The sequence below is a fragment of the Bufo gargarizans genome, unplaced genomic scaffold (assembly GCF_014858855.1).
Source record: "Bufo gargarizans isolate SCDJY-AF-19 unplaced genomic scaffold, ASM1485885v1 original_scaffold_917_pilon, whole genome shotgun sequence".
Taxonomy (NCBI): Eukaryota; Metazoa; Chordata; class Amphibia; order Anura; family Bufonidae; genus Bufo; species Bufo gargarizans.
Genome location: NW_025334755.1, coordinates 206951 through 224707, shown reverse-complemented (window position 1 = coordinate 224707; position 17757 = coordinate 206951). Strand labels below are relative to the sequence as shown.

The following is a 17757-nucleotide window of genomic DNA, read 5'->3' as shown; positions in this document are numbered from 1 at the left end:
TTCTAGCCCATTTTGCAGAAAGTCTAGTATTTTAATAATCGGCGGAGAGGAAGTGTTCAGATGCTCCTCCCCTAGCCAACTGCAAAATCTTCTCCAGACTTTGAGATAAATGGCTGATGTAATTTTCTTCTTACTAGCTTTAAGAGTAAGGATTACGTTGTCTGAAATGCCTTTTCTTTTTAGTGATTCACTCTCAGGATCCAGACCGCCAAATTGTAGATCTGGGGGTTTGGGTGGTTTATCGGGCCCCGATAGAGCACATTTTCCCTGTAGGGTATTTTCCACAGTTCTTCTAATGCCCATTGTCTCAGGATTGAGAACCAGCTTCTTTTTGGCCAGTGGGGAGCTACCAAGATCATCATTGTTGTTTCTTTCTGTAATTTCTGCAGTAAGCGAGGAATCAGCGGAAAGGGTGGAAACGCATAGACTAGGTCCCACTCCCATCTAATTAATAAAGCATCTATTGCCCATGGTCTGTCTATTGGATTTATTGAATAGAAGTGTTGAATCTGGGCATTTTCCCTGGAGGCAAACAGATCCATCTTTGGTAGTCCCCATCTGACAGTGATCTTGTGAAATATGTCGTTGTTTAATGTCTTCTCCTGGATCTATTTTCCTCCAACTTAGGAAGTTGGCCTCTAGGTTCTCTGCCCCTTTTAGATGGACTGCTGTTAAAGAGAGAATATTTGTTTCCGCCCAGGAAAATATTCTTTTTGCTACTTCCCCCAGTGAATCAGACCTTGTGCACCCTTGGTGTTTCAGGTATGCCACTGTGGTGATGTTGTCTGAGGACAGATGCCTGTTCTTTAAAAGGTCTACTGCTTCTGTAAGTGTCATAAGGACTGCATTCAGTTCTCTGAAATTTGAGGATCTTCCTTTTTGGTTGTTTGGCCAATCTCCCTGGAAAAACTGGTTGCCTATCTTTGCACCCCAGCCTGAAGAGCTGGCATCTGTTATGACCCGAGTCTCTGGGATTTTGAGCCATTGTATGCCTAGGAGTAGCTTTTCCTCTTCCTTCCATCAGTCCAGATCTATTTTGACTGTCAATGGTACCTGTATCATCATGTCTAAGGACGTCTGTCTCCTGTCCCATTTTTCAATATCCATGACTGCATGTTTCTTGTATGGGCCTGACTCCATGGAACCAAGTTTATGCATGCGGTTACGTTTCCTAAAAGGCTCATTGCCCCCCGAATGTAACACCTGTGAGATTTTTGAAAGCGACTTATTTTGTTTTTGAAAGCTCTTACTTTGTCCTGGGGTAGATAGGTTATTTGGGATACAGAATCTAACTCTACGCCCAGGAACCTTATTTTTGTAGATGGGGTGAGTATTGATTTTTTCGGATTTATCACCCATCCTAAACCTGAAAGGGTACTTAAAACTACTTCTGTAGTCCTGAAGGTTTCTTCTTTTGAAATGCCAATTATTAGGAAGTCGTCTAGGTAAGGGATGATATTGATTCCCTTCCTGCCCAGAAAGGCGATCATTTCCACCACTACTTTTGTAAGTGTTCTGGGAGCTGATGAGATGCCAAAGGGGAGGGCTACATACTGAACGTGGTGGAGGAGTCCCCCAGGATCTTTTATTGCAAATCTTAGATATTTCTGGGAGGCCTGATGAATCGGTATGTGATAGTAGGCATCTTTTAGATCTACTGACGTCATAAAGGCACACTTTGGAATCTGCGGAATCGTAGATGCGATTGATTCCATCTTGAATCTTCTGTATGTTATGGATCTAAGAGCTTTAGGTTTATTATTGTGCGGAATGTGTCGTCGGGTTTTTTGACTAGAAAGAGACCTGAGTAGAATCCCTTTCCCATTTCGGAGTCCGGCACTTTTATGACTACTCCTGATTTGAGTAAGTCCTGAGTACCCTGCCAAATTTTTTCCCCTACACTTCTGTTTTGGGTGGTAATGGAGAATTTTTCTGGAGGTGTTGAAGAGAATTCTATTCTGTAACCCTGAGCTATGATATTTAGAGCCCATGGGTTTGACATAACCTGATTCCACTGAGATAGAAAGCTCTTCAACCTGCTTCCCACTTTGGCGTCATTGTTTATTTATCCACTGGATAGGTCATCGGTATCTGACACCTGGAACCCCCTCTGATCAGCTGTCTGAGAAGGCACCAGCTCTTCTGTGAGCACCGCGGCCTGCTCCGTGCTCACGAAGCACAGGGCTGTACATTGTATAGCGGCTGTGCTTGATATTGAGCTGCTCCTAGGTCACATCCTCTGGATAGGTCATCAGTATCTGATCGGTGGGGGTCCGATACCCAGGACCCCAGCCAATCAGCTGTTTTAAGAAGCTTCCTTCTCACAGCTTACCAAGCACAGTGCCGTACATTGTACAGTGGCTGTGCTTGGTATCGCGTTCAGCCCCATTCATTGCTATGTCACATGACTGATGAAGGTACCGTCACTCGTCCTGGGAAAAGCCGAGAGAAGGCCATGTCGCTACTGCCTTCTCAAAGAGCTGATTGCAATGGTCCCGGGTGTCGGACCCACACTGATCTGATACTAATGACCTATTCAAAGGATAGTAACAAAAAATAGTTGTAGAGTCACACTCACCAGAACTCAGGGTCAACCGGGATGCAACAGCCTACCTGGAGTCCAAGGTTCATCAGGGCTCCTAAGTAACAAGTCCCATAAAAGAACATGGAGGCAGCATATCCGGTAAAAAAATCCCTTTAATGGGAGCCGCTTTAAGTGAACAAACGTGCAGCAGGTCGTGACGTTTCGGCTGATTCACAGCCTTTATCAAACACAATGTGAAATCTAAAAGATCATGCTTAAATACATTAAAACACACCCACTCTCATAGGAGTGGCCAATAACACAATGAATAGAGTGCTGATGTCATCAAAATGAGTACACTTGTGCCCCTACGTCGTGTCTAAGAGTGCACCCACAGTGAGTATAAGATCCACTGCCCCACATACCTCCATGGCGCACATGTTCCTAGGCGTCCTCTAGCAACCAGCACGCATGTCCGGGGAGGAGGGGTCACGTCATTGCATGATCAATTCTGGGTCACCTGATCGCAAGCGTCTCCGTCCATGCGATCATCACGTCATCCCAGACCTCCCCTAGCGCGCGCGCCGTTGCCAGGGACGCCTGTGAATCGATCCGCCCACCTCCCCGCGGTGTGGGCGATCAACTCACAGCCGCTCGTCCTCGACAGCAGGAACCTTAACCCAGCGGTGCGGCATCCACAGCCCACCGCCAAGACATCCGTGGATCACCTTGTCTCATCCGGCACACTCGGGGACCGTCCGGGGGGCGTGGGCAGAATCTCCCAACCTCCATGTCACCAGCCGTAACCCGACCCAGGTAACGTCATGGCTCCGCCCCCTCGTCATCCAGCCGGCCCCGTGTTGCCAAGGACGCACACGGGAACCAACACCGCCCGCATCAATGGCCTGCAGCTATGGGTCCCCACACTCACAACAGGGGTGCAGGCAGGAACAAATCTCATAATGCATCCGTGCACCATGATGTGATGTGGGTTGGAAACATACATGCATGTGAATTAATACAAAAACAAGATTCAATTAAAAACACTATACAGATAGTCAATTCAGATCAAAGGTCACTCGGATCAATTACACATTTGTCACATAGAAATCTACGTTCATTCCAAAAGGCTGGAGTGCTCTCATCTCAAAGATCCATTTAAGCTCTTTTTTGCGTAGAATCCGTTCCTTGTCCCCCCCGCCTCAAGGGGCCAACCGAATCAATGATTCTAAATCTGAGTTGGTTGACCGAGTGTCCACGCTCCAGGAAGTGTTTCACCACCGGTTTGTCAATCTGGGCCATTCTAATATTACTCTTATGGGAGTTAATACGTTCCCGGGCTTCCATTGTGGTCTCCCCTATATAAATAGGGCCACACGGGCACGTGATCATATATATCACGTCCCGTGATCTACATGTAAAGAAATTCTTGATCTTATAGGACTTACCACTATAACCCTGACGATTAAACCAGCGGATAAAGGAGGGGCGGTGGTGGTGATGGACACACCAAGCTATGAACAGGAGGTACATAGACAGCTGAGTGACCGTGAGGTGTATATTGAGCTTCAGAATGATCCCAAATGGGACATCAAGCGGAACTTGGAAAATATTATCGGTGAAGCCTTGGTTGAGGGTATCATCGATAAGGATGTCAGGGAATTTCTTCTGATTAAACACCCGGTCACTCCCCTGTTCTATGTGCTCCCTAAAATACATATAAGCTTGGTCGACCCTCCTGGCCGTCAGATTGTGTAGGGCAGAGATTCGATTTTTAGCAATATAGCTATATTCCTTGATAGGGTGTTGCGTGTCCATGCCACCAGCGCCCCATCCTATATCAGGGATACCAGCCATTTTTTATTGACGCTCAGGGATCTGAGTCTTCCTGCTGATCCTCTCCTCGTCAGTTTCGATGTAGTTTCAATATACACCTCCATTGAACATACATATGGATTAAATGTCGTAGATGTGGCCCTGGCCGGCACTGGGCTCTCCCTGGGGGGTCGTGGGTTTGTCCTCCACCTCTTAGAGGTGGTCCTGAGGCGGAATTATTTCCGCTTTGGGGGCACCTATTACCAACAATTACGTGGTGTGGCCATGGGCTCGAACGTGGAGCCCACGTACGCCAACATGTTCATGGCTGAGGTGGAGGACCGACTCATTTATAGATCTGCCCTCTTTGGGGGAGCCCGGTGCTGGTGGTGCTACATCGACGACATTTTTGTGGTGTGGGGGGGCTCGCATGGTGAACTACAACAGTTTTTTCAGTTTCTTAATAATATGGTACCTGGGTTGGGGTTCACCATGACAGCTTCGCCAGTCTCTTTACAGTTTTTGGACGTGATGGTACATCTCAGGGAGGGGAACATTGAGACAGATTTTTCATAAACCCACAGACAGGAATAATCTATTGGAGTATAGGAGTAACCATCCACGACAGATGGTGGAGTCACTGCCCTGGAGTCAGATGCTGAGGGTGAGACGGGTGGTATCAGGGGACGAGCTATTTGAGATGAGGGTGGATGAAATGGGGAAGAAGTTCCTCAAAAGGGGCTATCCACGACAACTGGTGGAGAGGATCTCTCAAAAGGTGGGGGAGGTTGACCGGGAGTCCATGTTCCAGGGAAGGGAGAAGGTTAGGGATCACAAACGGATCCCGTTTGTCTCAACGTATGTAGCCAACAGTGGTGAGATAGCGCGTATTATACGTAAAGAATGGCACATTTTACAGAAAGGGCTACCCATGATAGACGAATTTGAAGGCTTCCCCATGATGGCATATAAGAGAGGTGCCAATCTGCGTGACAAGTTGGTTAGGACCGAGGTTGGTGAGCCACATGGGCAGAGGTATCTGGCACCAAGGAAGTTGGGATGTTTTCCCTGCCTTGGTTGTTGCAATTGCGGCAACATGATAAAGGGAGATACCTTTGCCCATCCCTATAGTGGTAAGTCCTATAAGATCAAGAATTTCTTTACATGTAGATCACGGGACGTGATATATATGATCACGTGCCCGTGTGGCCTTATTTATATAGGGGAGACCACAATGGAAGCCCGGGAACGTATTAACTCCCATAAGAGTAATATTAGAAGGGCCCAGATTGACAAACCGGTGGCGAAACACTTCCTGGAGCGTGGACACTCGGCCAACCAACAGGCCCCTTGAGGCGCGGGGGGGACAAGGAACGGATTCTACGCAAAAAAAAGCTTAAATGGATCTTTGAGATGAGAGCACTCCAGCCTTTTGGAATGAACGTAGATTTCTATGTGACAAATGTGTAATTGATCCGAGTGACCTTTGATCTGAATTGACTATCTGTATAGCGTTTTTAATTGAATCTTGTTTTTGTATTAATTCACATGCACGTATGTTTCCAACCCACATCACATCATGGTGCACGGATGCATTATGTGATTTGTTCCTGCCTGCACCCCTGTTGCGAGTGTGAGGACCCATAGCTGCAGGCCATTGATGCGGGCGGTGTTGGTTCCCGTGTGCGTCCTTGGCTACACGGGCCGGCTGGATGACGAGGGGGCGGAGCCATGACGTCACCTGGGCCTGGTTTCGGCTGGTGACATGGAGGTTGGGAGATTCTGCCCACGCCCCCCCCGGACGGTCCCAGAGTGTGCCGGACGAGACAAGGTGATCCACGGATGTCTTGGCGGTGGGCTGTGGATGCCGCACCGCTGGGTTAAGGTTCCTGCTGTCGAGGACGAGCGGCTGTGAGTTGATCGCCCACACCGCGGGGAGGTGGGCGGATCGATTCACAGGCGTCACAGGCGTCCCTGGCAACGGCGCGCGCGCTAGGGGAGGTCTGGGATGACGTGATGATCGCATGGGCGGAGACGCTTGCGATCAGGTGACCCAGAATTGATCATGCAATGACGTGACCCCTCCTCCCCGGACATGCGTGCTGGTTGCTAGAGGACGCCTAGGAACATGTGCGCCATGGAGGTATGTGGGGCAGTGGATCTTATACTCACTGTGGGTGCACTCTTAGACACGACGTAGGGGCACATGTGTACTCATTTTGATGTCATCAGCACTCTATTCATTGTGTTATTGGCCACTCTTATGAGAGTGGGTGTGTTTTAATGTATTTAAAGGGGTTATCCCATCTTAGACAATGGGGGCATATCGCAAGGATATGCCCCCATTGTCTGATAGGTGCGGGTCCCACCGCTGGGACCCACACCTATAAGGAGAACGGAGCAGAGAAAGTGGAGGAGGGCGCACTGCGCATGCGCCCTCCGTTCATTTCTATGGAGCCGCCGAAAATAGCCGAGCGCTGGCTCGGCTATTTCCGTCGGCCCCATAGAAATGAATGGGAGCGTTGGCCGCGCATGTGCGGTGCGCTCCCATTCACTTCAATGGGAGAGGCGGGGAGCTGCGCCTGGTGGTGGTCGGACCCTGGGAAACCCGGGGTCCTCCAGCCACAACTCTCCCCGGCACCTATCAGACAATGGGGGCATATCCTTGCGATATGCCCCCATTGTCTAAGATGGGATAACCCCTTTAAGCATGATCTTTTAGATTTCACATTGTGTTTGATAAAGGCTGTGAATCAGCCGAAACGTCACGACCTGCTGCACGTTTGTTCACTTAAAGCGGCTCCCATTAAAGGGATTTTTTTTACCGGATATGCTGCCTCCATGTTCTTTTATGGGACTTGTTACTTAGGAGCCCTGATGAACCTTGGACTCCAGGTAGGCTGTTGCATTCCGGATGACCTCGAGATCTGGTGAGTGCGACTCTACAACTATTTTTTGTTACTATCCTTTGAATAGGTCACTAGTATCAGATCAGTGTGGGTCCGACACCCGGGACCACTGCCAATCAGCTCTTTGAGAAGGCAGTAGCGACATGGCCTTCTCTCGGCTTTTCCCAGGACATTAAAGGGATTTTTTTTACCGGATATGCTGCCTCCATCTTCTTTTATGGGACCTATTCAAAGGATAGGTCATCAGTAAAAAAAAAAAAAAATCTTGGAAAACCCCTTTAACCCCGCTAGCTGAAACCCCCTTAATGACCAGAGCACTTTTTACACTTCTGCACTACACTACTTTCACCGTTTATTGCTCGGTCATGCAACTTACCACCCAAATGAATTTTACCTCCTTTTCTTCTCACTAATAGAGCTTTCATTGGGTGGTATTTCATTGCTGCTGACATTTTAACTTTTTTGTTATTAATCGAAATTTAACGATTTTTTTTGCAAAAAAATGACATTTTTCACTTTTAGCTGTAAAATTTTGCAAAAAAAACGACATCCATATATAAATTTTTCGCTAAATTTATTGTTCTACATGTTTTTGATTAAAAAAAATGTTTGGGCAAAAAAAAAAATGGTTTGGGTAAAAGTTATAGCGTTTACAAACTATGGTACAAAAATGTGAATTTCCGCTTTTTGAAGTAGCTCTGACTTTCTGAGCACCTGTCATGTTTCCTGAGGTTCTACAATGCCCAAACAGTAGAAAAACCCCACAAATGACCCCATTTCGGAAAGTAGACACCCTAAGGTATTCGCTGATAGGCATAGTGAGTTTATAGGCTGTGTAAGGGCTATTTGACCATGAAGGAGAGTGATGGGGTGCTGCGCCAGATGACCTGGCCTCCACAGTCACCGGACCTGAACCCAATCGAGATGGTTTGGGGTCAGCTGGACCGCAGAGTAAAGGCAAAAGGGCCAACAAGTGCTAAGCATCTCTGGGAACTCCTTCCAGACTGTTGGAAGACCATTTCAGGTGACTACCTCTTGAAGCTCATCAAGAGAATGCCAAGAGTGTACAAAGCAGTAATCAAAGCAAAAGGTGGCTACTTTGAAGAACCTAGAATATGACATATTTTCAGTTGTTTCACACTTTTTTGTTAAGTATATAATTCCACATGTGTTAATTCATAGTTTTGATGTCTTCAGTGTGAATCTACAGTTTTCATAGTCATGAAAATAAAGAAAACTCTTTGAATGAGAAGGTGTGTCCAAACTTTTGGTCTGTACTGTATATATATATATATATATATATTTCCTCATTCTCCTCTGGCCCTTTGTTTACCTGCAATAACAACAATCTCTGCCCCTCCTCCTGCTCTGCAAAGGGAGTGAATACAAGTGCTGCCCTGAGTAACATGTCTGGCTGCTGGGAGACTCAGCCGCATGTTGTATGTGTAGGACTACAAGTCCCAGCTGTACATTGGCACTGCTGATACACACAGGATGTTCTCCCTACCTGTTCTTGTGCAGAACTCCTCTAATCTGTCAGCTACTGTGCTGAGCATTTGTCTCCTTACTGCCTGGAGCTACTCAGTAAAGCCTTCAGCGCTGAGTCTGTGCTCCTGAAGGGGTTAATCTTTCCTGAAGTATCCAGTGGGAGGGAGACACAGGACAGAGAGCAGCAGCAGCCGGAGATGGCAGAGCAGGGGGGCGTGGCCAGCACAGTGACATCTTGTACAGACTCATATCTGCTCTCTCAGGCTTGTGCACAAAACATCAGAGCAGGGAGAGAGGCTGACATCACAGGTCATGTGACCCTCAGTGAAATCTGAGAAAGTAGCAACTACAGATGCAGTAAGTGCATAGTAAAGCTGTTACATTCAATTAGTTAGAAACATACAAAGAACAAAAAAATAACTCGGACCACCCCTTTAATGTATAGCACACCTCGCTTTTCCATCCTGAAGAGTCCAGTAAAAAATGTATATGTTAAGGCTACTTTCACACTTGCGGCAGTGTGATCCGGCGGGCAGTTCCGTCGTCGGAACTGGCCGCCGGATCCGCCGATCTGCTGCTGCCTGAAAGCATTTGTGAGACGGATCCGGATGCGGATCCGTCTCACAAATGCATTGCAAGGACGGATCCGTCTCTCCGCTTGTCATGCGGACCGACGGATCCGTCTTGTACATTTTTCGCATTTTTACCGATCTGCGCATGCGCATGCCGGAACGACGGATCCGGCATTCCGGTATTCTGAATGCCGGATCCGGCGCTAATACATTCCTATGGGAAAAAATGCCGGATCCGGCGTTCAGGCATGTCTTCAGTTTTTTTCGCCGGAGAAAAAACCGTAGCATGCTACGGTTTTCTCTTTTGCCTGATCAGTCAAAACGACTGAACTGAAGACATCCTGATGCAAACTGAACGGATTACTCTCCATTCAGAATGCATGGGGATATGCCTGATCAGTTATTTTCCGGTATAGAGCCCCTGTGACGGAACTCTATGCCGGAAAAGAAAAACGCTAGTGTGAAAGTACCCTTATGTATACTTTTTACAATGGAACTCTATGGCATTTGTGTAAGAGTAGGTCCACATATGTTAGAAAATATAAAGTATACAAAAACGAAGCACACAATGTTCTTGTATCCTGCACAGTCTGGTAAAATGAACGTATACGTATGTATGGTATGTTTTTTTTTTACAATGGAACTCTATGGTGAACGGATGCCGCTGTATGTCATCAGTCTGAGGTATCCATTTAATGTATGTTTTTTTGTATACATTAGACAGATGGGTAAAACGTGATGTGAACCCAGCCTAAGGCTAGGTCTACACAACGACAGTCGCAGCATGGATTTTTCTGCGACTGTCGCGTCGCAGTCGCAGCATGTCGCATGTTGCAGTGCGACACCATAGACTGCCATTATAAAAATTGTCGCGCGACATTAGTGCAACAAAATGTCGCGCGACAAATGTTGCGCCCTATCTGTCGCGCAACAAATGTCGTCGTGTAGACCTAGCCTAACCCTGGGTTCACACCTGAGCGTTTTACAGCGCGTTCAAACGCGCTGTAAAACGCTCAAGACATGAAATCCAATGCTTCCCTATGGGAATGGTTCACACCTGGGCGTTTTACAGCGCGTACGAACGCGCTGTAAAACGCCCGACGCTCAAACAAGTACTTGAGCTTCTTTGGGGCGTTTTGACGCGCGTTTGTGGCCATAGGACACTGCAGTCAATGACACAAACGCGCGTCAAACGCGCGTTTACTATTACAAAAAACGCGCATAAGAACGCGCGACAAAAACGTGCGTAAAACGCGCGTTTGAGAAACGCTCAGGTGTGAACCCAGGGTAAGGGTACTGTCACACTTGCGTTTTTCACACAAGACGTCATCACGCTGGAGCGCAGGTCCTGTCTTGAGCTTGCAGTCAGCAGTGAGCGTTCACCGCAGTGCAAGCAAGTAGAGGAGGTGATTTTTTGGGGGGAGCAGAAGCAGAGAAGTGGGCACTAATGGAGGCATTTATCCTTACGGAGGCACTAATGGGGGGCATTATTCTTACTGGGGGGCACTAATGGGGGCATTATTTTTACTGGGGGGCACTAATGGGGGTATGATTCTTACTGGGGGCATTACTATTACTGTGGGGACACTAATGGGGGCAGTATTAATTCTGGGGCGCGCTAATGGGGGCATTACTATTACTGTGGGGCACTATTAATTCTGGGAGGCGCTAATGGGGGCAATATTCATTCTGAGGGGCACTAATGCAGGCATTATTAATGCTGGGGACACTAATAGGGGCAATATTCATTCTGAGGGGCACTAATGCAGGCATTATTAATGCTGGGGACACTAATGGGGGCATTAATATTATTGGGAGCCACAGTATGACAGCGACTTAATTAAGCCACGCCCCCACAATTAGCCTTTGGGATGTGGCTTAACTTGGGCGGTATTTTTGTTGTGTTGGGAAAGGTGGCAACCCTACACGGTGGTGTCATTGTGCCCTTGCACTGTCCTCCTAGCCATACTGGATCTTTAGTATAAAACTTGCGGAGCTCTTCTGTAGCAATACGGTTACTAGATATTAGATTCCATCAGAACAGACATTTCCTCACTGACTGTTGCCAGAAACAACCGTCTTCTAAGAGAACAAACCAGGGCAAACTAGGCTCCTGCCTAGGGCCACACGGTTCAGGGCAGTGATCTATTCACACGTCATGCCTCTATCATTTTTGGGGACAAAAGAGCGGCGGGAGAGTAGTCTGACTTGGGTTACGAGGCGCACAGCTGCCTCGCCTCAGCCATTGGACTCAGTTAGCCAGCCGTGAGTCGCTTCCAAGGTCCGGGGAGGAGGCGGCATCCACCAGGCAGAGACGCAGATGAAGAGTAGGCGGGCCTCAAATCAGTGACCCGCCCATCTCACCACATCCCTGCCCGGCGTCTTTTGCATAGCCTCTCCCACGTAACGGACCGGTCCACTCCAACGTGGGTTGCTGGGGGCTCACTCACCCGAGTATCAGGTGACGCCCTGTGAGGGCGGCGAGGGGCTCCTGTCTCAGACCTTCCCGGAGGTGGGATAGAGATGACATCACAAGCGTGACGCACTCAGCACGTGACCTCTGCATTGAGCTTCCCTTCCGCTCGCCTTTTCCGCCGACACGCCGAGTATTTATACGCCCGGGAAGCCAGAATTTTTTAGCTTAGAGAGACGCAATTACTCGCACTGTACTGTCGCCCGCTGGACTGCAGGGGGGGTAGAGCGTTCACTCCACCTGCAAACATATCGTCTAAACTACAATTACTGTGGTATAATGTAATAAGGCTATAGGTCTGAGCTATCCCAGAGGCACTTGCGCTAGTCATATGCAAAATAGCAAGGGTGGGGCCTACTGAAAACGTGTTTACTCGCTAACCTGGCCAAGTTTTCTGAGCAAACACGCTTTCCGTAACGGTTATAGAAACACGTGACTGACTCACCCGAAGCTGCTGAAAACGGGTTCGTAAGCCCAGCATAGTGCCCGTTCAATGTCAGAGCTGTACCCAGAGAATGCCAATCACATGGCCGCCTTCGTAACGTAGCCAACCAGCGCGCGTCTGTTTTGTCCCCGCCTTAAAACGAAAAGCCAATCAGCTCGCTACTTTTCTTAGCCAATCTCCCGCGAAAACAGCGCTCCCTAATCACGTGCTTCCTCACCGGCGTTCTGTACCCTTAGCTGTAACGTGTTATGCGCTGAGTGACAGCTCGGCCAGCCAATGAGAGGCGAGCCTGCGGCCAGGCTTGGAGTCTTGAGAGGCAAGAAGTAGAAGCTGGTTGCGGAAGATGTCCGGGCGCAGAGGCTCAGGGCGGGAGCGCAATCCCCGGGGTGAGAGCTGAAGTGTGACTGGCTTGACTGTGTAGTGTTGCAGGACGCGTTACTTTACTTGTAGCTGTAATAAAATCTGCGGATCCGGCCGCTTGGACCGTTTATGACCCGTGTGTGAGCCGTGCATGCTCTGACTACTTATTTACCGTATTTCTGCAGCTCCGTGGTCACCCTGGCCGGATTTCCAGGCAGTGGGTGGTTTTACATAGGACTGCAGGCGGAAGTACTGCATTATGGTAAAGAAAGTGCAGTCTGTTCCCAATGTTTCCATTTCCTGCAGCTTGGTGATGTGCATGCCAGCAGCCTGCCCTGTGTGCTTCCCCAGTGCCCACAGGCCCCATTTACCTACTGCCCCACCCGCCATGTAGTCATATAGTGACCTCTGGGTATGATTTACACGTAGGGCGTGCTAGGAGAACGTTCTGCCCCAGGTACTGCAATGTGTGGTAAGGCCTCGTTCACACCTCATGTTATCTGACATTGCTGACTGTTCACATCTGCATCTCAGGGAGCCCCGGTGACAGCAGAGTGCAGCACGCAGCGTTATTTCTACCGTCATACCGAGACACTTGGGAGCTGACGGACCCTATTACAGGGCTGGGTGGTGACCTAAGCAATGCATTAGAAGTCACCGGGACTGCAAACCTTCTTTGTAGCCGGACCCTGGGAGAACATCGAACCCAAAGACCGCTGACGAAACCAAAAAAGCCAATGAAACAGTCTGTAGGCTGTCCATGTATATGCAGGCTTAGGATTCTGTTCACATTCTAACTTGAGTCCATAACTTTATGGAAAACGGGTAACTGGTCCCGAAGCCCAGGATGAGAGAAAATGAGGATGTGAGAAAAATAAGCAGATAACTAAGACCTATAAAGCAAGTCCTTACGTAAAACAGACAGGAATAGCTGCTGGAAGTTGTGAAGGCAGGAGCTTGCATAGTACATATCGGTACCTGCGTCGCTGCCCAACTGGTGCCTAAAGGAGCAGCTCATCCTGGCACAGATGGGGCAGTACAGGACATGTAGTACCGCAGAGGAGCTACTAGACTACTACTAGATTTACCAGTGAAACGGACATTTTGTTTGGCTGGATCGGAGTCTGAGGCATTGTGTGTTAAGTCTAGTTTCAATTTATGGTGGCCCAGAAAAGACAATTTTATGCTGAAATATTGTATCCCGAGGCCATTGTATGTGTAGTAGGGATTGTGGGGAGAACAGATGTACCCCCATCATCTACTCCCAATAGTCGGGAAGAAACCGGATCTGTCAGCAGGAAAGTAGTGATCGTTAGTTACCTGCCAGATCCTGCAGCTCCACTCCTCCTCCTGCCCGGGATCTGGCCTCGGGTCCACTGAAGAGGACATCAATTGGCCAAAGCAGTTGTGTGTTGTCGACATGATGTTCCCGCTGCAGCCGGGTAAACAGGTCCTCCTTAGAGAAGCAGAGTGGAGGTATGGGATCTTCTAGGGAAGTAATGATCGCTTGTTTAGGATCTCCTATGAAACCAGACCACTCCTTTTAATCCCACACGGGCATACAGAGAAATGGTGACGTTATGTATTGTGAACATGCTATGTATATTAGGCTACATTCACACAACCGGGCGTATTTTGTGGTCCGCAAATTGCGGATCCGCAATAAAAAGAATGACGTTCCGTATGGCATTCATTGTTTTTGCGGATCCATTGTAACAATGCCTATCCTTTGTCCGCAAAACGGACTAGAGTTGAACATGTTCTATATTTTTTTATTTTTTTTGCGGTGTTACAGAACGGACATACGGATGCGGATAGCACATGGTATGCTGTCTGCATGTTTTGCGGACTCATTAAAATGAATGGGTTCTCATCCAATCCACACAAAGAAAACGGAATGGACACGGAAACAAAATGCGTTCGTGTGAACGTAGCCTTAATGACATGGGGGGGGGGGGGGTCATTTATTATGAACGCGCCCCCTCTCCCCTATCGGAAATTGGAGTAAAGAAGTTGCCCAGCCCTGTTTTGCTACTTTGTGAACACCTGTGTGCCTAAATTTAGGTGCACGCAGCGCTTTTCTGTGTCGCTCGCCAACGGGGAGTAGCGGGGGCTGGGTCCATCAACTCCCAACAAATTCACCAACATTTACACCAATTTTCTGGCATAATAGCTATTCAAATCGACTCCATCTAGCGGCTTGAGTAGTTTCAATTCAGGTGCTCAAGCTGCTAGAGGATGCCCCCAGTTTATGACCAGGCCTGCGGCCATCATAAAGCGCGCAGGAGAAATCAAAGAGCGGTGTAAAACGCCGTCTTATAAATAAATGACCCCCATTGTGTGTACGTGTTATGGTATTGCACAGTGCTGTGACCTGATGGGGTAATACATTTGTCTTGCTGTATGTCATTGATGGTGGATGCTGTGGCCACGTCTTTTTCCTAAACAGTGGGGGTGAAGACCATGCCACACACATATTGCACACGGGCATCCAGATCTGCTCAGTGGCCTGCGCTGCCCTCCCCTGTTTACCAGTGGGAATCCGTTCACATGACTGGATCCAGTCCCTTTGTTGGTGCAGAATTAGGCTAGGGCTACACGATGACATTTGTCGCAGTAGTGTCGCACAACATATTTTATAATGCTAGTCTTATTTTTATAATACAGTGACTTGGCAGTCGCAAAAACCCCATAGAAGATTGCAGTCACGGTGCGACACCATAGACTAGCATATAAAATATGTTCCGTGACCTGAATGTCGCAGTGTAGTTGTACCCTCTTTGTCATGCAATTTACTGTCGCTGTGTGGCCCCAGCCTTAGTGTCGTCGTGTGAGTAGTAAGGCCGCTTTCACACTTGCATATTTCCAGCAGTATTTGTAACCCAGACACAGAAGAGGTGTTTCCATAAGGCTTCACACTGTGCTGTCCGCATCCATATGCCCATGCCGTTGTGCCACAAAGAGGATAGAACAGTGATGGTGAACCTTTTACAGACTGAGTGCCCAAACTGCAACCCAAAACCCATTATTTATTGCAAAGTGCCAACACTGCAATTTAACCTGAATACTACAGTCCAATATAATACATCTTCCATGTACTTTATTATTTAGTTATAATACCCTGCCTACATTCAGCGCCCTGTGCTGATGAATGGCAGAAAAGGCTAAGGCATATTGGTACACCATAGACTTTTTTTCAAGGGTGCGAGTGCCCACAGAGAGGTCTCTGAGCGCCATCACTGGCACCCGTGCCATAGGTTCGCCACCACTGGGATAGAACATGTCCTATACTTGTCAGTTTTGTAGTTAAGGACATTTCCACAGAAGGGAGAGAGAAAATGCTGTCCTGCACACAGCTGGTATACGTGTTTTGTCATAAAACACAATGGTCAAATGTCCATGTCCGGAAATGACTTGGTGTGCATTCAGTTTCTGGGTGTCCATTCTACAAAAAAAAATTGAACATGTCCTATAATTGTCCGTATTACGGACAAGGATAGGACTGTTCTGTTCCACTCCGTTTGCGAACCTCAAACCACAACAACAATCGTGTGCATGGGCCTTTTATATTGTTCCACTCCTGGTTTTGGCTTACAAATAACGATGCATAATTCTCACCAAAATACGCAAGTGTGAACGTGGCCTGAGACCTCATGCATGCTGTGAGAGTCTTTGTTGGCTAGGGCAGCTATCAATTATTTTAGTACTCAAGTATTCTATCGATTAATCGAGTACTCTAATAAGAAAAAAACGAATTAAAGAAACGTTTTCTATAAAAACTCAGTCTCCCGCCTCTCCCTTGTGCCATTAGTTCCTCCCCCCAGTTCCATCAGCTCCCCCCCCCCCACTTCTCCCCCAATACCACTATTTCCTCCAGCAGTGCCACTAGTTTCCCCTCCAATGCCACCAGATCCTCCTCCTAGCCATTAGAGTTTTATTTTTTACTCCTCGGGGTTGAACGATATGTTTTACTAAAACGGACAATTATATCATACCCCATTAATGTCAGATCTATGTGGACCCCATCTACTGGTCAGCAGTGGGCACAGTCAGGTAGGGATGCTGGAGAGCGCTCCATTACTCTATGGGAGTTATGGAAACAGCGAGTTCACAGCCAGATCTCAACTGGTATAAAGCAGTAATCTGACGCCCAGAGAAGTCTCTACGTATTATATTACTGTACCCGTGTATGCCTCCAATTTCATAGAGAAATAAAATCATAGCACGCGGTACCTGATGTCACATGTCCAAGAGTGATCCCCTCTACAGAACAGTTCATAAACACAAGACCCAACTGAGCATTATATGGCGGCACATACAGTACCATACCCCTCCATGTGCCAACACTAGGGCTGAAACGATTATTTGAATTAAGCGATTAACTCTTTTGCATCAATGATTCGTTTGTGCCATGTGACCACGGAGTGAGTGAAGAGCTTGCTATTACTCACACTCCGTGGTCCAGAGAGCTTCCATCCTCTTCTTCACGCGCTGCACTGGGACCTGACGTCACATAGCATCAGGTCATAGTGCACGTAAGAGCACACTGTGTGTACGTCAGGATCCAGTGCAGCGCTGTGCAGGCAGGCGACCACGGAGCGGGAGCGTGGTCACATGGAACAAACGAATCATCGATGCAAAAGAGTTAATCGCTTAATTCGAGTAATCGATTCAGCCCTAGTGTTGGCACATGGAGGGGTATGGTACTGTATGTGCCGCCATATAATGCTCAGTTGGGTCTTGTGTTTATGAACTGTTCTGTAGAGGGGATCACTCTTGGACATGTGACATCAGGTACCGCGTGCTACGATTTTATTTCTCTATGAAATTGGAGGCATACACGGGTACAGTAATATAATACGGTAGAGACTTCTCTGGGCGTCAGATTACTGCTTTATACCAGTTGAGATCTGGCTGTGAACTCGCTGTTTCCATAACTCCCATAGAGTAATGAAGCGCTCTCCAGCATCCCTACCTGACTGTGCCCACTGCTGACCAGTAGATGGGGTCCACATAGATCTGACATTAATGGGGTATGATATAATTGTCTGTAAAACATGTATCGCAAATTCTGCTCTGAAACGTCAGTATGTGAACCTAGAGTCCACTCGGTAATGGTCAGAAGAATGCCAGATGGGCACTTGCTGGTTCTGATAACCCTATGGCCCAGA

At 47.9% G+C, this 17757-nt stretch overlaps 2 protein-coding genes across 4 annotated transcripts in view; one reads left to right on the top strand and one right to left on the bottom strand.

Annotated features, from left to right (window-relative positions):
- METTL17 (methyltransferase like 17) overlaps positions 1–12357 on the bottom strand; it is a 63852-nt gene extending 51495 nt beyond the window's left edge. For all 3 annotated transcript variants that reach the window (XM_044275147.1, XM_044275145.1, XM_044275146.1), the window contains exon 1: positions 12227–12357. In XM_044275147.1, coding sequence (XP_044131082.1) covers positions 12227–12262 — 36 coding nt within the window. In that variant the 5' untranslated portion in view covers positions 12263–12357. The remainder of the gene's footprint in view (positions 1–12226) is intronic.
- Positions 12358–12488: 131 nt separating this feature from the next.
- Positions 12489–17757, top strand: part of LOC122924225 (poly [ADP-ribose] polymerase 2-like) — a 109591-nt gene continuing 104322 nt past the window's right edge. Inside the window, exon 1 of the mRNA XM_044275151.1 lies at positions 12489–12612. Coding sequence (XP_044131086.1) covers positions 12570–12612 — 43 coding nt within the window. The 5' untranslated portion in view covers positions 12489–12569. The remainder of the gene's footprint in view (positions 12613–17757) is intronic.